The 20,768-nt window shown below is 45.8% G+C and overlaps 1 protein-coding gene across 5 annotated transcripts in view; it reads left to right on the top strand.

The window, feature by feature from the left end:
- The first annotated feature begins 13 nt into the window (after positions 1-13).
- Positions 14-20,768, top strand: part of CUX1 (cut like homeobox 1) — a 266,545-nt gene continuing 245,790 nt past the window's right edge. For all 5 annotated transcript variants that reach the window (XM_041482906.1, XM_041482904.1, XM_041482905.1 and 2 more), the window contains exon 1: positions 14-146. In XM_041482906.1, the coding sequence (XP_041338840.1) occupies positions 84-146 (63 nt within the window). In that variant the 5' untranslated portion in view covers positions 14-83. The remainder of the gene's footprint in view (positions 147-20,768) is intronic.

Raw genomic sequence — 20,768 nt, 5'->3', positions numbered from 1 at the left:
CCTCCCTCCCCCTCCCTCCCGGCTCCTGAACTCCAGCCCCTCTCTCTCTATCAGCCGCTCACTCTGTCTCAATATGTCTCAAGATGGCGGCCAATGTGGGATCGATGTTTCAATATTGGAAGCGCTTTGATTTACAGCAGCTGCAGGTCAGGCTCCCCCGCTCGCCGCACCGGCCGGGCCGCGCCGCCGGACCCCCCCTCCCTCCCTTCTCCGCCTTCCCTCGGGCCCGGCCTCCCCCTCCTCCTCCCGCTGCCGGCCCGCGCCGCCTAAAGGGAACCCCCCGCTCCGCCCGGCCGCGGCGCTCCGCTCCCTCCGCCCCCCCCGCCATCGATCACCGGCCCCATCGGAAATTGATCCTCTTTGTTCAATTCATCGATCAGCCCAAGATGGCGCCGGAGCCGCCGCTGCCGGGGCTGCCGCCGCTTCGCCCGCTCCGTCCCGGGCTGCTCTTTCCCCGCTCCGCGCTCCCCCCCGGCGGCGGGGCCGTGCGGGGCGGCGGGCGCGGCGGGACTCCCGGCGGCCGCCGCTCATCCCCCGCCCGCCTCCTCCCTCTCCCTCCCCGCCGCCTGCCCCCTTCCCGCCGCCGCGTCCCCGCCGCTTTTCCTCCGCCGGGAGCCGGGGAAAGTTTACCGAGTGCTGGGACTTTGTGTGGGGGCGCCGGGCGGGCTGGCGGTGCAGGCGCGGAGCGGCGGGGGCTGGGGGCGCTGTGGTGCCGGCCGGGCGGGCGGGCGCTCCCCGCCGCCGCCGCGGGGTCGCTCCGCCGGGCGCGGGGCTCCGGCCGCCGCCCTGCGACCGCCGCGGGCACCGCGCCGGGCCGCGAGGGGAGGGGACGCGGGGGCACCGGCCGGCAGGGAGGGAGCGAGCGGTGGAGGGTCCCGCGGGGTGGGAAGGGGCGAGCGCCCGGTGCGCGGAGAGGGGGCTCGGGAGGGCAGCGGCGGCGCCGGGCGCGGGGAGGGGCGCGGGGGCGTCCCGGCCGCGGGGGGCACCGCGGCGCATCTCCCCGCGGCGGCGGGAGGGCACGTTACATAATTCACGGGCTCTCCAGCCTCTCCTGCTGTCCAGGATCTGACAGATGAGCGGAATATTGATGCTTTACTGTGCTGGCTCGGGAGAGCCCAGAAGTGCCGTTTCCTGCGAGGGAAAGTCCTCGCAGACCGGCCTCCCTCCCCCTGCCCCGGGGGAGCGTCCCCGGGGGAATTGCGGCCCCACGGTTTAATTGAGTTGCCGGGCTACAGATAAGGCCGGGGCGGGCCGGGGGGGTTGTCAGACGCTGTATCGGTGCTGCTCCCGCCGTGAATGGGATTGCAACACGCGTGTCTCCCAGTTGATTGGCGCAGGAAGGCGCTGCCCTGCCTCTCCAAACCCGCCGCTGCCTCCCGTTTAAATAAATTGGCTCGAAAGCCGGCGGCTGCCCACCCTGGCCCCCGCGGAGGCGGCGGTGGAGCGGCCGGAGGCTGCGGCAGGCGGAGGGATGGTGCGCTGATGCTGGGCAGAGCCGCATTCCCGCTGGAGGTGAGGGGATGCTCGCAGGGGGCCGGCAGCGGGACCCGGCTCCTGCCGCCCTCCCTTCCCCTCGGCCGGGCGTGCGGGAGCGATATAATATAATATATATATATATATATGATATTCAAAACTCCCACCCCAGCTGCCCCGGAAAGGGGAAGTGCTGCATGGGATCTGTGCTGGGAGGCCGGTCCCTTCCGACTTTCAGGTGCATTAGGAGGTGGGGTGAAGTAGCGTTTTGTTTCAGGTTTCTCTGTCGTCTTCCACCCCCTTTCGCGTTTTATTGTTTCTTTTAAAGGTTTTGGATTAAGGTAGACTTGGCTGAACTTTGCTAACTTGAAAGGGTTCTTAATAGTGACCCGGAATACCTACAGGAATACAGAAAATGAGATCCAGATGTAGAATTGTATAAAATAAAATGGATTAAATTAAGATGTAGTTAAACAAGGTCTGACATCTCTAATTGCGGACTTTTGCTTTTGCCTCTGTGTACGTGTGGTTGTACTTGCTTAGCATAGGAAAATAAACGCTCTGAACATCGCTGCCGTGGCGTTACATTTAACGGTGAACAAGTCTAAATATTGCCTATAAAAATAAAGCCTTCAGAAATGCTTATTGATTAAAACATATTATGCTAAAGTATCTATCATGTAAATTAAATTCTAAAATGTAATGAACACAGCCAAATGGCATTTTGATAGATTGTTCTATTCTGTTTTTAGTAAAAAATAGCTCACTTTTATCATAATTTAATTTCTGGGCATACTGTAAAACCTGTTGTGGAGTCTCACTGTACAAACCTTAATCTCGATTTTGCAGACTAAATGTGACAGTCTGACTTGAACAGCTTGTAGCTTCTCCTTTGAAGCATTCTGGTAACGCCAGCTTAGAGTTGTTTGAACAATATTCATTACCTGCTTTTGAGGACTGGTGATTATCCGTGCTGCGGATTGAGGCTGTTCACCTGTTGGCAGGTTCAGCAGGCAGGCTGTGAGCAGCACAGAGTTTGTTAACTTTGCATGCACTCTGTCTGCAGAGAGCCCTGGAGTGACCGGGGAGGGCGAGAATACCTTCCTCCGTATGCAGAATAGTTAATTTGTTTCAAATTAGCTTTTTATTTTTTCTTTTTACCCACCCATCTGCACGAAGAGGTAGTGTAATATTTACTCCCACTTGCAGATGAAGCAATGTGCTATAAAAACTATCATTCCCAGGGATGAAGTTCAGTCCCACAGAACTGTCCATGCCTCCCTCCGTCCCCGTCCTTCGCTTGCGCTGACGTATTTCGAGCGTGGAATTGTAGAAAATAAAAATACTTCCGTGTACTCTCTGTTCCAGGGCGAAAGCCTGGAGGATTTATGCTTAACACAATTCCACCTGAGCCCTGCAGAACTCCAGCTCGTGGAGCTCAGGGTGTGAGGGCTTTGAAGCTCTCTGTGCATGAGAAAGTTGTGAGGAGCTGGGACTGGGCAGTCCCCGATCGCTGGCAGCCAGCGCCGCGTACCCGGCTGCTCCCAACTTCCTCTTCCACCTTCTGTTAGAAGGAGATGTTTAACTGTTGATGAGCTTCGACCTGCCTTGTAATATTAAGCAGCAGGTTTCTCCAGATTGTATCAATATTAATTAAAAACAGAGCCAGGAACACTTTAGGGTCTGACTTTTTAAATTATTTATTTCCTTTCGCTAAATAACCCCTTGTTTATAGGGAAAGATGTTTCAAGTGTTGGAGACAGGATTAAATAATTCAGAACTTGGATTAAAGAACAAAAAGGTCTGTTCACAAATGGAATATGAGATGCAAAAATGGCAGCTTCCTACAGGTATCAAACGGGGCTCTTCACTGGAGACTACCTGTGAGGCACGCAGCTGAACATTAACCCTTTTCTGTAGTAAAGGCTGGCATGATTCCTAAAGAAACTGGAATGGGCATGGCATTGCTGCCTCAGTTTGCTGTGTGGTGGCAGATGGACCCATGTTTGATGGGGAGGGAGTTGCAGTGCTCAGAGAAAACAGCCCCTCGCAAACAGTGAGTACTGTGGCAGTAAATGCAGGTGAAATTCTGCTGCCCTCCAGTTAAAGCTGCACGTCCCGTCTGGAAGCAGCTGTGTGATTGGAATCAGATCAGCAGCGTGAAGGTAACCTGCTGTTCCATGGTCCTGGTTTGTTTGTAGTTTTTGGTGTCCCCATCACCTTCACTCTAAAAACAACCTTTTGCTGGAGAACAGGAAAAGGAGCGTCGTGTTCCCGTGGGCACAGCGTGCAACTCTCCTTGACAGTTTGCTTAATATTTCTGAATATGGGTGTGTATATCAATAGCAGAGGAGGCAGCTTGTCTCTCTGACCAACAGGAGTAAATCTAGCTTGAGCCACAGCTCTGAGTTGGATCTGAGGACAAATGGAAGAAGTTAATACTGTTTGAAAACTAAACTATCTGTAGTTATTTTGACAATAAACACAAGTTCTCAAAATGTCATTGTAGCTTTTTAGGAGAGGCTCACATTCTGGTAAAAAGTACAGTTTCTTATTGCTTTTGAGCAGAATGGCAGAACTCGTTACCATCAAGCTGGGGAGTGAAAATCTAAAAGGCAAATCTTGCTAATGTGTTTGTTTTTTAAAATCTCATCCTGGTATTGCATCATATATGATTAAAGTAAGGATAGAATATTAGTTCTGTGCAGGCTGTGACTAATTGTTTAGGGTAAACCATTGATCTTATAAAATCTGTAACAGAATCTGGAAAAACTAAGTTGTAATTAGTAGCTTTTAAATACTGAAGTACTTCTGTTACTGAATTACAAGCAGGTGGAGTTGTTAGCATCTTTTAGTTGGGTCTGATGGTACCAGAGCACATGCTGATCTGTGAAGGAGTTTGTATGCTTCATCAGAAGTGGAATTAGTGGTCAGATCTGAGTGTTTAATTTTGGTATCTGTGCAGGTTGTTATAGAATTGTTTCTGTCCTAAAAGCAGTCAGTGGTTCTCTCTTTATGGTGGTAGCTGAATGTGCATGTGGAGCAGAGTCTCCAGCTGCTGTAGCCCCATTTCTGCTCCCCTCAGCTGCTGGGAGAGGAGAGGTGAAAGCAGCGGGGTGTTCCTGCAGGAAGGGAGGGATGGCAAAGCCAGGGCACTGCTGCCAGGATACTCCGAGAGCAATCCCTGCTCCCCCGCAGCAGGAAGGCTTTGGCAGCTGGTGGCAGTCAGGGTGATGTCCCTGGACACCCACCAGACGTGACATACCAGAAGAAAGGCCCTTGATGTACTTCTGGCACAAGAACTTGTCTTTCATAGGATTCCTTGAGTCCTGTTCCTTGGGAATAAATCTCTGAGAGCTTTCCTATCCCTTGTTCTATTCCTGCAATGAAATAATGCCCATCAGAAATGTGGCAGAGTCACTGCGTGCTTCGGTCACTCTGCTCTAGTGCCAAGTTTGTGGTTAATTGGATGATGTATTGAGATGTGCAGTAGGGAGGATTTGGGATATGGTAATGGTTGGGAGTTTTCTGAGGAAAAATCACACTGATTGGCTGTATCTGACAATACCAAATAAGTAAGGGGTGAAACATTTTCTAGGGAAGAAATTACATGCAGTCTAAAATTCCAGCGAACAGTTATTCTTTATTTGCAAGCTGATTTGTAATGCAAAAAGTGGATGTAGAAAAATGCATAATCCAGAGTTTCAGTTTGATCACACTGAGGCTGAGAATAAAGGCAGTTTATTTATTGGGTAGAGAACAGACACATGTGTGGATGATTGGTATTTTTTAAGGCACCAAGCAGGCAGTGTGCACTGGCTTGCAGCCTTTCTATGTAAGCAAGGTAGTAAGTTCCCATCTTGTGTATCCAGGTTTTTCCTGCACGTGTGCTTGGTTCTTTCCCATATTTTTGGTGGGAAGGCCTTGAAAATACAATATTTTCTGTACTGGGAATATAGTGACAATGGTCCACTATGCTGGACTGGGGGAGTGAGGAGAAAGATTTGAGGATGAGAGAGGGGGAAAGCTGAAATGGGATTGTTTGCAGAAGACAAGGAGTGTTGGGTGAGAAGACTTGTACTGGAGTGCTCACACATGGAGTTGATTGTACCAGGAAAGATGGGAGAAACTTGGACCTCACAGTCAGAAATAGTGCCCTTAAATTAGTGAACATAAGATAAATCCTACTCATTTTGTGACATATGTTCTCAGCTTGTTTTTGTTGTCTCTGCTTTGACAAGGCAAATCAGTGATTTCTGCCTTTATTGGCAGTTATAATGAAGAAAATACAGGCTATTGCACTGGTTGGATTGTGCAGAACGTGGAATGCAGACAGATTGTTGAATGTTAAGTTTTTATAAAAGATTAAACACAGTTGGGTGTCGGTTGTTGAATGTAACAAAGGTCTCCACTCCTGTCCAACAGTAATTTGGATTTCCAGGAAAGCTCTAGGCAGTGAGGAATTTGCAGAAGATCCACCACTGTACCCTGGTTGTGCTTCTGTTCTGTCTCTAGCAAGACACTGCAGTGTTACTTGCACCTCCTGTGACTTAGCAGAGTTAAACATTTACCCTGAATAAAGATAATTTTTGGTATGAAGGTGTTAAAGCCGAGAGATGCCCGACAGCTCCCGTGCGTGTGTTACAGCAGGCAGGGGTTTGCAGCTGGAGCCTGTCACACTCATGTCTAACAGCTTTTTGCCTCCCTGGCAATTCACTTGCCCCCTTGCCTTGCAATAATTCGATTCCTTTGTCGGCAGTTGGGGCAATAAGGAAGTTTCTGTGGGGGCTGGAGCTGTGCTGCCTTTCGTGAGGAGCAGGGAGGGCAGCTGGGGTGCTGCTCACCCTCCTCCTCCTCCTCATGGACCCCAGTGATGTGCTCTGGGAAGACAGAGGTGAAGATTACTCATTTTTGAAAGGCTCTAAAGCAGATGCACAGAAGTATTTTAAGCTGCTGTGTTTAGATGCTTTGAATTCCCCCATATCTTTGTGTCTCTGGTTGTGAGCACTCTGAGGCACGTACGGATGTAGGCCACGGCTGTCTCGGAGGCTTTTCAGAGGAGTTCATACATCAGAGCCGAGCAGATCCTGTGGTTCTGCTCTTTTGTGTGGAAATGTACCTTAGTGAATGAGCAAGCCTGGAGACTGCAGCATCTGGAGTGCCAGCACAAGCTTTCTGTGAATGATAGGATAAAATATGGCTAAATGGCTGCACAAATTCCATGGGAACATGACCATTCCTCTTGCTCAATCCAGTGATTTTGTATAGGTGAGCCGAGGTGTGCGCTGCATGTGGGAATTCAGGTGAGACCAAGCCATGGTCTGATTCCTGGAAACATGTTATCACATCCCTGGAGCTGTGGAGCTGGGATGGTCCAGCGCTGCTGCTCTGTCACGTCACCGCGGGATTGCTTTTATGGGCTTGGGGAGGGCGTGTGCAGGAGCAGTTCTGACACATTGCAGAGGTCTTTCCTTGCTGAGAAATGTTGGTTTCTGTCTGTGGCTCACGTGTGACTAGCTAAGGGCAACAATGTTAGAGGGAAGTAAAAATTAAAACAAGTGGTGTGGGGGAAATGACACTGCTTAAAGGAGTGGCGGGGTAGAGGGAACTGGTGAAGAAAGGAAGGAGGTAAGGAGTGAGCATAAACCTAGGACTTGGAAATGAAACTTCTTGCAGTACAGATGGGAGAAGAGAGCTTATTTTAGCCTTTATATAAATATTGGGCACTGCACTGTGGTGGGTCTCCCAACAAATGCCTGGCTGTGGTGTTGCCACCAAATCCACCTCACCTGCACTTGCTCACCTTAGATCACCTGGGGTTTGCCTCCAGGCTGTCCTTGTGGGAACATCCTGGGAAAATTTGTCCATGAGATGCTGAGGTGGTGGTGTGACTTCGGAGTGCACTGGCAGTTTTTAGTGTTGCCCTGAGACAATCAAGGGTTTGTGTTTCCTGGTAGCTTTTTATCCACCTGCATGGTATTTTCAGGTATTATGAATAGGAGAAACATTCTTGCTGTCCTTACTGAAAAATAAAGGAGGGGGCAAAAAACCCAGGGAATTTCCTAGCTTTTGCTTTTTTTTTTTTTTTTTTTTTTTTCAGGCTAGATATATCTTAGCTGGCAAAAGCTTGTATGTTTTGAGTGGAAATGCTCTGGCTTATTCCTGTAGAAACTAAACTGCAAAACCAAAAGGGAGTGTTGCAGATGATGAGATGCAGTGGAAGCCTGATGGGTTAAGTCTTGCTCCTTCTGCTCTCAGTATCTCTGGTAGGTGTTTGTGGTTTCATGGTGTTGCTGAACCAATATTCTAAAGAAAACGAAAGATTCCTCTTACCAAGGCTGAGCTGAAGCTGGTGTGTATCAGCCCTTCGAAAATGTCTGTATGTGAACATCACTCTGGGCACTGGTGCTGACACCCAGAGCCTTGAACTGCTGCAGATTCAGCGTGAGCACGGTCAGGAGGTGGCAGTGACTCTCAGATGAGTTGGGAGTTGCAGTCCCACTGCCAGGAGCTGCCCCATCATCCCCTGAACACATCCCTTGCCTGCACTGGTTTGCTTCTCCATCTGGGAAACACTGATAGTGCTCCCAGCCCCTCTCTGAGATACAAGATTGTGAGTTAGCAGTTACTGTTGGGTTTTGCTGCTTCTTAATTCTGTCTTGTAGATAAACAAGACTCAGTGGTTACATTTTCTGCACCTTTGTTCTCAGCATTGTAAATGGCTCAGTCAGAGAACGTGCTGATTTGTAGGCACTTTTCAGGCTGTTGCTGAAAACAATTTCTACAGAAATGAATGTGAAAAAAGTGTTGGTTGTCCTAAAAGAATATTGAGAATGACTGGTACTAAATCACTGGAAAAAATGTTTCTTGCCCTTGGTTATAGTTATAATCTAGAGTTACTCCTACATAGACACACTTTAAAACATACCTCCCTGTTGTTTGGTGTAATGTACAATTTATCAAGTTTCCCTTCAGATTTCTCTGTATATTGAAAGCTGTTTAAAATTTACATTATAGGCAGTCAGCGATATGAATGCTGAATTAAAAATTCAGCAGTTTGTGGTTGCATCATTTCAAGCTTCAGGCCAAGGTTTGAAACAGCTCCCTGTTCCAGCAGGACAGGCCAGGCTCTGCCAGCCAGGGGCAGGGAGGCTCTTCCATCCCAAGCCGTGCTCTGGTGGTTTTAAGGACAGTGAGGTGGTTTTAAGGACAGTGAGGTGGCTTTAGGGACAGGGAGCCTTTGGGCCCCCTGGATGGCCGGAGAGAGGGGAGATATGCAGAGCAGCTCTTACGTGATGTGCTGCACCTGTACTTGAAGGCTGAAATTCGTAACTCACCAAATACATAGCATGGGGTAGCTTGAGACCTTTTCTTTCAACTTTTCCCTTACATCCCAATTACCCAGGCTCTGCAGTGTAGCAGCAGCCTGCTTGTGCTGTCAGTAGGCTTGGGGGTTTGCTTTATCTGTGCTGCTTGTGCCATCAGGAATATCCATCTCCTGTCTCCTGCTCATGTCCTGCTCTGTGCTGGGGCTGTGCTCCTGAGCTTGGCAAAGCTGGATAAACTTTATCCCTGTTTAGCACAACACCCAGTGAACATTGCTGCATGTGCTGAAGTTTTAGCTCGTGTGTAGTCAGAGTTTCTGGCTGAGCTTGCTTGAAGGAGCTGCCCTTTCTGCCCAGCCCAGGGTTGAGATGAGAGCAAAGATGAATCTCTCCATCCTAGTCCAGCAGCCTCTCATCTTTGCTTTTATCTCATGTTTCTAATCAATTCCATTCATTTTCTTGTTATTTCGTTGATGTGACACACAAATGTTGTCACACTAGCTCAATAAAATTTATACTTGTGTCTTGTCTGTAATTATTTTTCATTTTATTTTTATTGGGTGTTTACTTGTTTTATTGCATGTTCACATCAAAGTAAATTTGTATCATGTTGTCACTTAAAGATGTTTGCTTCATTTTCATCCATAAATAAAATGTACCCTTTGTCTAGAATCTGAAACACGAGAATGTTAATTTTGTCAGTGGACTACATATCTGTTTTTCTGCTGCAGATCTGTGTGTGTTAATACTGATAAAACAGCTTTGGTTTGGTATGTCTGGAATGAGCACAGTTGCTTTTCTGATATTAATTGTGGGGATGGGATAATATTAAACATTTAAAAACAAGGAGCCAGTAGTCTTGCAATTGATTTTCTGTGGAGAGACTTTTGTGCTGAGTTGTTTACACAATTGTAACCTCAGTTTCTTTTAGGTGAGTGCAAGTGTTTCATGAATTTAAAAAATACAGTTGAGTGCACTGGTTTCTCTTCCCTTCCCTTCTTCCAGCTCTGCCCTGTCTCTTTCAGGAGCTCTAGTTTTCTTTTGCTTATAGGTTTCTGCACATTTTCTTTGGCATGGAGTGTTGCTTTTAAAATTCTTGGGATTCTGGAAAAGGGCAGCTTGCTCATATTGTGTCCTCAGCTCATCTCTCTGCCTCTGTTCACTACACATTTGTCTGTTTTCTTAGGCAAATGTACTTTATACTCCTAATTACCACTTGAAACTCAGAATATCTGTTTTTCATTCCTCCCCAAAGTGAGTGGGTACTTGTGGCTCTGTAGGGGTGAGCTCAGGGGGTGCTGTGCTCTTGCTTCCCAGGATGAAGCAGACAGTAGGGAGGGAAGAATTGTTCTATAAGAATTTATTCTGTATTTTGTAAGAATTTTATTTTTGTACTTTCCTGATCCTGTCAAACTCTGTGGGCCATCAGTGTTACTGACAGTCCTTCACCCCTGCAGGACTGAGGATTAATTCCCGAGTTTAGGTCAGGATTGCAATCAAATTAAACTGTCTTACAAAGCCATGCTCTCAGTTTTATGTCCAATGGTTTGCTGTTTCCATGCTCATGAGGAGGAGGTGGTTTCACGTTTTCGTTTAAGTGCTGGCAGAGTTTTGGTCAGTCCCACAGCTGGAAAGCTTTATTGTAAAAGCTGAGTTCTTCTGTACTATTCCTAGTACACATTTTTTTCTCTTTTTGAGGCCTTTGCTGTGCTCCAGGCCATCAGCTAGTGAGACCAGAACTGTGTGGCATTTTTTTCTTGGAGTGATGTGTTAAATACAGCACAAATTATTAAAACATCACACACACTGTGCTGTGATCAGCTTGGTTTAGATGATAAATTAAAATCTGTTAGCATCTGAGATGTTCTGGCATACCCTGAGAATAGTTAGTTCTTTAATATGCCAAGCTAAGTAAAACTTGATTAGTGTCACTATCTGGGATTTTCTGTCCTGTAAATAGAACTTGAAGGCTAAAATTGGAACTGTGAAAACCTACTTTAACTGGAATTAGAAGAAGAATTTAATAGTTCAGATTGATTTCAGGATCTTAGAAAGTGGTCACTGTGCACCAGAGCTGTTGTACGTGCCATCTTAAAAATTAACTTCACTGCAAGGGCTGAAAAGTTACTTTGGGACTGCAGCACTCTCTGCTTGGCCATGCAGCACGGTCTGCTGGGTTGGAAAGGTGCTTTCTGTGCTTGGCTGCTGCCTGTGTGCCAAAGGTTGTTGTGTCTCCAGCCCCTGGCTTTGCACTCCTGATAGCTGCCAGGATCCTGGCTGGTGAAAGGTGATGGCAGGAATTGGGGTTAGAGCCTTTCTCCTGCCAATGTGAAAGCTCCTGATACCAGGAGATGATGGCTCTGTGTGTTAGTTTTCATTTTTTGGGTGTGCTTTGGTTTTGTGCGTGAGGTGGGTGAGATGGGAGCTGGTGAGGCAGTGGGGTGCCTGGTGTGGGACAGCACAGCCACTGCTGCTGGGCTGGGACCCTGTGCTCTTGCCTTGCTTCCAGGGGTGTCATGGCAAGCTGCACTCACACTTCACAGTGTTTTGTGCCCTATTTATTTGCTGTAATCATTTTACCAACCAGTTGTGAAGTTAATTTCAATGGTAAGAAAAATTCATTCCATATCTAGCTGCCTTTTTTTTTTTTTTTAAGTTGTTGGTTGGCAGCAGCCCCTTTGTACGGTGTCTTGATTGTCAGCTCTTCATTATAAATTTACTTTCTAAATGCTGACTTAAGGCCTGACACTTTGTTTGTTTAACTGTCAGTTACACTACTTGGGAGACCTAATAAAAGCCTCTCAGATCTTCCTATTGAATTAGGCCACCCTTTACCACCCCAGTGAGTGAAGTAAAACAACTGCAAGAGTCTCTTTTCCTGTCTATCCCATTTTTGCTGGAACTCTGCTTTGGGTGTCTTCTGATCCTGTCCTCACTGTGACAGTCGTTCTCTGCTAAAAGGTCACTCTAGTGTTTTAATTGGATTTTTCAGCTGCAAGGAATATAAAAATATAAGTTTATTAATAGAGTGGCTTTGATCTTGAAGGATTCCAAAACATTTGCTGCATTGCAAGTACAGGAATGGTTTAGTTTTACTGCTCGTTCAGGGATAATCAATTTTGTCGTGGAGCATGGAAAGCTGGATGTTCTTCCTGGGAGGTCGGGGGGAAGTAGGGGGAATCTGGGAAGGCAGAATGTTGTTCCCCAAGTGGAATTTCCCCAGGATACAGAATCAAATTGTGATGCTGTCAGAGATGCCAAAGGATCTTTCATAAGTTGTTTTGGTTTTGTTTTTTCATCTGAGATCTTTGAAAAAGGTCACAGGCAAGAGACAATTAGAGAAACACTTAAGTGACCTTGTTAGTGTATTTTTGTGGAATTATTGTGCTTTACAGCTATTGCTGCTTTACCCAGATGGTTATTGCTGGTTTCCATCTGTTCATTAAGGAAAAGTAAAGACAGAAAACGGCAGCTTTAACTGGGTTTTAAACCAGAACTTTCAGGTTTATTTCTTCTTTGACCACGTCAGGTTAATGTGTTGGGTGAACGTGCTGCGGTTTCACGGCAAAGAGATTAAAGTGGGAGCTTGTCTGCTCAATATGGGTCACGACAGCAGCTTCCTGTGTTTTGGGCACCCTTTTCTTTGAACAGTGCTCAGGTATGAAGTGTGATATCACCCTGGCAGGGAGCCAGGCCAAGGGAAAGACTCTGACCAAGGCTGACATGGAAACCATTTAAGCATTCGTGGCCAAAAGGATCCTCAGCTCATATTGCTGCTTATTCCCAGTTTAACCTCAGGGCTCTCTGTGTGACTTCATAGTCCCCCTTCACAGTGGAGTTTTCTCTGGTTTCACTAAGATCTGCTCCCTTAGAGGTTACACACTTTAAAGTCTTGGAGGCTTGCAGGTGTGAGAGCTTCATGCTGGCACTGATGTAGGTGAGCTGACACCAGTTTTAGTGTTCTTGTGCTTGGGGTGATTCCCCATGTCTCAGTTCCTGGAGAATGGTGGGAGAAGGAGCCCGGAGAGGCCAAGAGCATGATCTGGATTTTCACCCAATGATGAACAAAGCAAAACGAAAAACTTCTTCAAAGTCCCATCATCCTGCTCATGGCACTAAGAGTTTTTCTTCACCTGACTATTTTTTCGAGCTGGTGGATGATTTGTTCTCACAGAGCTGTTTTCAGGCAGCAGAAAGTTCAGGTGGGATGGAAGAAGGAAGCTGTCTGGAGGGAGAGCTGTTTGCAGGGGTCCCGAGCAGGGTACACAAGAGTGGTTTTATTTCCCTGACTCCTTTGCCAGTTGCTCAGCCAGATGTCCTCAGTAGTTTGTGCTGTAAGATGTTAAGTAATTAGATCATTCAGATTCTAGTTAAACATAATTAAAGCCCTGTGTAAACTGAGTGAAGCTGACAGGTTTTATAGGTTGGTCATAGCAAAAATATCAGATGATATAGCTCAGCATTAATACAAAAAGATTTAAGCCTCTCTGCCCTCAAATAAAGAGGTGTTTAGTCTCCAAATTTAATCCTTAATTAGAACTACAATTTATGGAGCTTACTAAAAATGTTTTTAGGATCTTGGAAGCCTTACTCAAAAATGCTTCCATGTAGTGTTTGCTGGTTAAAGTTTCCTCTGTACCCCTGAATTCAAAATAGAGAACTTATTTAGCAGTTATTATGTCAAGTTAAACAGAAAGATAACAGAATTTTGCAGTTTTTTCCCTGTAGTTTAAGTCAGTAGGTAAGTCAGTTGCAGTGGTGCTTCTTGACTTGAGAAGGGTTGGAACAAGCAGCACCATCTCCGGGTGCCTTTCCCAGCGTGGAGCTGATTTGCCTTTTGGGATCATCTGGGTGTAGCACAGCCTGTGTGAGGTGCTTTGGTTTCCAGCAGTGCCTTCCAACCCACGGCACGCTGGGTTCATGAGCATCACATTCCCCTGGTTATTGTTAAATAGCAGAACTGGAGAGAATCACCGTGTAATGCCACCGTGTCTGCAGGTACTGCAGAGCAAAAGAGCAAATGTGAGATTGTGAGCACACGGCTGAAACATGAGTTCCGTGTTCCAGCCTTTGATTATTGTTGTTTTATTGCAACACTTTGAAGCTAATCTTGATTATTTCTCTCCCTCATTTTACAGATATGACACATTATTTTGTTGTTTGTTTGCTGGCAGGCGAAACATATTTTCTGAAGGAAAGTGTTAACAGATCCGCTGATAAAATGTCTGTCTTCTAAAAACTGTCTGAAGACAAATTGAGTATTTGTCTACATGTGCTGTTCACACTGTTGTACCAAACAAATTAACAAGATGATTCTTGTCTTTTCTAGGATGTAAACTTTCTTTTATAATGTTGTAGGAGCCCAAAGTTGTGAATTAGACCCAGGGTGATCCTTGTTCTGCCAAGTGCTCTGAAAGCTGATTGTCACTTTACTCCAGCTAATAAAGAAAATTTAGGTACAGAACATCCACAGGAAAGTTATGCTGGAAAATTCATATTTGAGTAGTAAAGGGGGATTTAGCTGTTTGACTTAGTTAAAAAAGAAAAATCAGAAAGAAGAAGGCTGCAGTTATCTCTTGGCAATCCTAAATGATGAAGTTGTCTTGCTGGGTACTGAAAACAGCTCCTTTGCATGCACTGCAGAGTTATTTCATGCAATAACTTCCCACGTCCCCTCCAGCCTCTCCCCACCATGCTCAGTTATGTCACTGGTGTGATGCTCTGAGCCTTGCTGTCCTGGCTGGAATCTTGAGCCTGTTTCCAAGCTTGTATTTCTCACTTGGCAGCACACGCTGCGGCTGGTGGGCAATCTGCCGTATCCCTTTTTTGTCAAACATCGGAGTTGGTGTCTGACACTGAATCCGGGAAGAACAACGGGGAGAGGGAAATGTACAGCGCAACTGGAGAGCTCTGCTGGGTGTCTCTGCATTTTTTTGTACTTATTGCTTATGATTGATTCCCACTTCTTGTGGTGATAGAGTGATGGGGATTCTGCTCTTTGCTTTTAGGTGATTTGCATGACCTGGTAAGAGTCAAATTTTCAGCTATTTTTTTTCTATCAAGTGCTTATCTGCTTACGAGTGAAAAACTCCGTTTCAGGAAAATCCCCTTAAGTTCTACAGAGACAAAACAATTCTGTCAAGGTGTGTGTACGTGTGTGTGTTTGTGTAAACACACAAGCTCACACAAGCACAATCTCCTTTCTGGATCAGCTCCCACCATGCAAAATACAAACCTGAAAGGGCTATAATTGATTATGTGCAATAGGAGACAAACAACCAAGATTTTGGGAGAGGGCAGGGTGTGGTCCAGATCTGGCAAAACATTTAAGAACTGAACATTATTTTTTCAAAGGTAGGGAAACTTTAAAACATTGGTCCAAGAGTTAAGACTGGTTGGGAGAAGGAAAAGAGTACAGTAAACTGAGACGTCGTCTTTGTAGGGGGAGGAATTGGGAAGAAAGAACACACAAGTTTAGGTTAGTACATGTTCATGTTCTTCTGGTTTTTTAACTTCATTTGTTTCCCTGGCAGATGTCCCATGGCTTTGAGGCCTTTGTCTGTGTGAGAGAGAACATGAAGGAGGGCTTGGCAGGACGCTTGGGGTTGTGTGGAATAGCTGGTAGTCATATTTATAGTTGGTGTTGTCTCTTGGCTTATGTAACTTTGATAACCAGCAATCATTCTGTAAAGTTACGTGTTGTGTTGGCAAGTCAGCTCTCCTTGAGTTCCCTCCACCAATTCTGCACTGTAGATACAGCTCATGTACAAGTTTTTGAATCGATTTGTCACATCTACAACTTTACTTTTTGTAGGCACCCTCCACTGTCTTTTCAAACTTCATCATGTAGCGGAAGACATTACATGCAACCCTGCTTAATTGAGTTGAAAAAACACAACATTTTAAAAGCAATCTAGCAGTCCTTAAGTGATAGGATTTTTTTGTATCATATATATATATATATGTGTGTGTGTGTGTGTGTATGTATGCTGCATCCTCCTTTGAAGGCACTACATTAATTTTGCAGTGATTGTTGTACCTCAGCATTTTATATTGTTTTCTTCTGACTTGCTGAAATTCACTGTGGACTTACTTCTGCAGCCTCTATATTCTGCAGGGGAAGAGGAACAATATTTGTCTGCTGTGCAAGTTTGAACCTTCTGGTTGCCTTTTACTTTCTTTGTGTTTGTGGCTCTAAATAGATTTATAACTCTGCAGCTTTATGCCTTTAAAACACCTGCTGTAATTGCCTAGAAATATCCTCCATGTCAGCCTTTATTGCTTACTGTGATTACGCTTCTGGTAACCAGGCTTTTTGGCAGACTCATAAAATAAGTTTCTCATAATAGGATTCCGAATGGAGTTAAACAATATGCATAGTTCAAAGTGCAAATATGTTTTATTGGGGAAAGGATATTATTCTGCTGTTCTTTGATACCTTTATTGGACTCTTCAGAAGGTGCTTTGCATTGAGTGTATGCATAATTTAAAAAAAAATCATATGCGACCCATTTCATTGATGGAAGTGTGTGTGGGCCTTTGTATGGCAGGTCTAGAGGTAACAAGAATGTGCAGGCAAGTTCTTGAACCTGTGTACACAGTTTTTTTATCAATTAGCAGCATTTGCACATAAACTGTACATAAGGTTGAAAAAATGCTGCTTAATTTTGCTGATTTAACACCTAAGTGCTGTGTGAATGCTGAAAAAAAAAAAATCTGTCATTAGAGGGTTGTACCTTCAGCTTCAGGCTGGTGTTGTGCTTCCCAGCAGAGCGAGGGTCCTGTGAGGCTGTTGGAGGGGTGATGGATGAGCTTTCAGGATGTGGCAATGTGTTATATCTGCTGATTCTTCTCACAGAAACTTATCACAGAGTTAGATATTCCCACAAGAGCAAAGGTAGAGAGGAAGGAAGATCCTCAGACAGTTGAACTTTGTGTTGTGCTCCCTTGATCTTGATGTCTCCCCTGGCATCCTTCAGGTGGACATCAGAGGGTTGGGAAATTCTAGTTTAACATTGCAAATCAGCCTAATGTATTAGTTCTTGTAAACTGTTTCTGGAGATTGCAGGATTGAGGAGGTGTTATTTATCATCACTTTTAGCTAAAGAGTTCCACCCATGCAAAATTCTTAGTGCTAAGAGAATTACACTCTTTGGTAGGTGGGTTGTTCTCAAAATCTCAAGCAGAGGAAAAGGTGGTGAATAGTTATTTTTGGGCTCTTTTAAAATATGAAAATAAAATTATTGGGGTTAGCCAATGTTCTTTACATTAGCAACTTGATCCTCAAGGATATTTTGGCATTTTTGCCTTTGAAATTTAGGCTAGACTTCAAAGGATCAATGAAATTTCCTGGGACAAGTGGGTGCTGTAGAATGGTGGAGACTGGGCTAGGAGGAGATGGAGTAAATGAGTGTGGGTCGCTTGGTGCTGCTGGTGTCTCTCAAATTAAGGAAACTTTGTCCCACACTGGAGCAGGAGACCTTCCAAGGACGTGCCTCAGAAAATGCTGCCGAGGGTTCAGTTTGGGGTGCAGGTGCCTCTCACCTGACTCCTGTGGGGTTTTGGTGTCCTTGAATGTGGCTGTGGACTCCTGCAGTGTGGGGTGCTGGAGTGGGGTATGGGCTTGGTGTCACCTTGTGCAGGTGCTTGGTGCTCTTGTGCAAAACCTGCTGGAGTGGTTTGAGCCATTTCCCTGCGGGACTGGGACAGTGAGAAGCTGAATTTCCTTTTTAGGCGTAGAGTTTATCATACGGCATAAAATCAAACACTGTGGGATGGCAAAGGCTGTTTTATAAACTAGTTGGCTTGTTGTAGCTGTGATAATCTGTGTTGATCAACCCTTTTGGTGTTTGCTACAAAATTTATTCTAAAAGGCATGGTAGCTCGTTCTCGTTGGTGGCGGTCCAAATCGTCTCTGCTGCCAATCTTGGCACTGGTGCCAGTGGTTTGCTTTAGCTGATCTAAGAATATAATACAGATGGTTTGATACTCAGCATGGATATATACAGATGGCTCAAAACTTTCACATTGCTTTATTTCATTCCATTGTTTCTTCTCGGTATATCAAGTATCTCTGGATATATATATATGTGAGATTATATATATGTGAGAGATATATATATCATTGCAATTCTTAAAACAAGCTGGTCTGCATTTGGTTCAGCTTGTGCCTGTCGTTGCTGTAAGAATTTGGCTGCTATTTTGTGCAAGTTCCATGTTCTGCATGTCAGTACAGGTGTGCTTATTTATAATGCACAAAAATACTTCTGTCGAGTTGTTTGACCACCACACCTGTACATTCTCCAGTTACATGGGATGTAGAAAGCACATCCCAAAGAGAGAGCCTGTAGATCTAAAAATCCAAAGTTTGTGGTCACCAGCACTAACTTAGTTCAGTCTGTTGCTGACCCTGGCAGTGACATCTTTGCTCTTGGAGCAGTGAAGTTTTAGCCCTGTGCAATAGTTCAGGCAGAGATCAGCGAGCTCTGGCTGAAGGCTGGATAGTTTGTTTTCAGTGCTCATTACAGCCTGTTGATCTCTTGCCAGCAGAAATTTCTAGGTTGGGAATTTTTCTGTTGTATACAGGTGTATGACATCAGTTGCCTGCTGGCAGGACAGGGTGTAAATAGAATCATGACAGCATAACTTGAGTGCTCTCTGTGCACACAATATATTAATGTTCCAGCAGTGGATGCTGACATAGAGATTGTCTGGGCAAAGGGTAAAAGTAGCCCCTGCTTTTATTTCTCTTGAATGGGAGATCCTCATTCTTCAGGCTGGGGCATCAACAGCTCTGTCCTTTGTGTGGAGCTTGGGAGGTGCTTGTACAGGCTTACTTTTGAGTAGTGATTTACTTAGCTGCCTTCATAAGGCTGTTAAAGTGCTTAACAACGCAATTAATGTAATTTAAGGACAGTTAAAAGCACTAGTGGTTCTTTTCAACTTTAATTTTAAATGCTGAGACAGATTAAGCAGTTTGAACAATGACATTATTCTGCTCTATAGCCACTGAGCATATAAATAAAACATACCCCAGTGCTTGGTGTATTGAGTCCAAAACTTACAGACCATTGAAATCAGTGATTATGGATATACTGCCTTGTTCTGGGATCACCAGACGTCTGACAAGTGTGATCAGTGCAAGTCAGTATTTAGATGGCAAATCTTCAATGAGTATTTCACTGTTGTAGGAGGCACTGATGATGATTTCAACATGTATGTCTCTTGAGTTTGCTCCAGTTCCACTGCAGATGCTGGCATGATGGTAATTCCTGAGATGAGACATAAAATAAGTTTATGCATCTCCAAGTGTATCCTATTCTGTATGCTTGGAGGCATTTTATCCAGATAGCCACACAGTTTTTTCTATGTGTAGTTTGTTTTGCAGGCTTTTCCCCATATATTTCATCAATGCTTTAGTTAATACTCTTTATACAATTCATATTCTTAATACAGAGAAGTTCATGTGTTACTAAACAGGAAGGAAATTTCACAAGAGTGCCCTTGTGATGGAGCTGCCAGCTGGGTCCATCACCTCCAGCTCTGGGATGAGGCAGTGGAATTCTGTTCCCTTGGGCACGAGAGCCTAGCCCATTCCATGGCTGCTGTGGAGCAGGACAGTCCACCCCTGTTGATAAAAGAGATGATGGCTGTCCTTGGTGATAAACTTAGCGAGAGTGAAGTGGTGCATAACTGTTTTCTGGGCAAATAAAAGCAGTAAGGGCAGGTGGGATGTTGTGGGAAGCAGCGTTTTCCAGGGAATGCAGTGAGGATACTTATGTCTGGAAAAGGAGCTTGCTGGAGGGATGTGTAGATTAAAGGGAAACATGAATTTAAAATGGAGCATGGCTGTGTAAGAGCTTTGATGAAATGATCCTCTGCACTGTGAAAACAAAGACACCTAAATCCTACATGGATGAGGCAGGGCCATTAGCTGACCTCAGAGTGCGGTCCTCCAAATTAATGGTCCTGGAGCAGCCAGCTGAGGTGATTTGACTCTAAAAGTCAGATGGTTGGGAGTGATGTGTCTGGTGAAAGTGGCCTTAGCTCATAGACATTTAAAATGTTTCAGTTAGTTTTGAAAAGATAAGTTTGTCTTTGAAAAAAACAGGTGCTTGTGTGATGTGTTAATTGGAACAGTCCTTTTCTACCAGCCTCAAGAACTTCAGCTCTGTTTCAGCCTTATTGAAGAAAAAATAGTTCTTAAAATTTATCTTCATCCTTCCTCAGGAAGGATAGAGCCTAACTGGGGTGTTTCCCAGAGAGCTGGTTTCGGAGTGACTGACTGGTAATGATGAGTGACAGAATTACCATAAATTCAGAGATACGGTTGGCTGGTGCCAACTGGCTGTGTGGGTATAAGAGTCACTCTTGGGAGCGATGACAGAGCCTGATTTTTATCCCTCCCTCCCTCCCACCCCCCCACTTTCCCACCCAGAGTGCTGAATATCCGACTGGATATTAAATACTTGAAAATCAACCTACTTAGCAGCCTGGAACAGGCTCCAGGGAGGAGGTTTGGAGAGGGAGGGCTCGTTCGGGGTGGTGTTGCAGACGGGGATCTCGCCGTGGGGGTGTCCCACCAGAGGTGGCTGTCCCTGGTGGGTGCCTGGACGTCTGTCCCAGCACCCTGAGCTCTGCATTACGTGATTCCCCAGCGAGGTTTGCTGCTGGTGGCTCCAGGCCAGCTTGTCATGTCAGTGTTGAAAACTGCAGAGCACCTCTCCAAGCGCTGGGAACCTGTCTCGATCTGCCCGCTAACCGCGGTGTCTCCCGAGCTCCACGCGCATGGCTGGATGGCTCCTGCCTCTGCCGGGCTCCTGGCCACGACTGACCGGCTCCCTGGGGCTGGGCTGGCTCATCCACCTGCACTGGGAAGCCCAGGGTGTGGTGGGGGACAGAGGAGCTGTTGGTGTGGCCACCCTGTGCTGGCCAGGCCAGGCAGGTGCCAGGGGTATGCCCCACGCTGGG

This window comes from Pyrgilauda ruficollis, unplaced genomic scaffold (genome assembly GCF_017590135.1).
Source record: "Pyrgilauda ruficollis isolate IOZ18807 unplaced genomic scaffold, ASM1759013v1 scaffold59, whole genome shotgun sequence".
NCBI classification, from domain to species: domain Eukaryota; kingdom Metazoa; phylum Chordata; class Aves; order Passeriformes; family Passeridae; genus Pyrgilauda; species Pyrgilauda ruficollis.
This window is presented reverse-complemented; position numbering and strand designations above follow the sequence as displayed.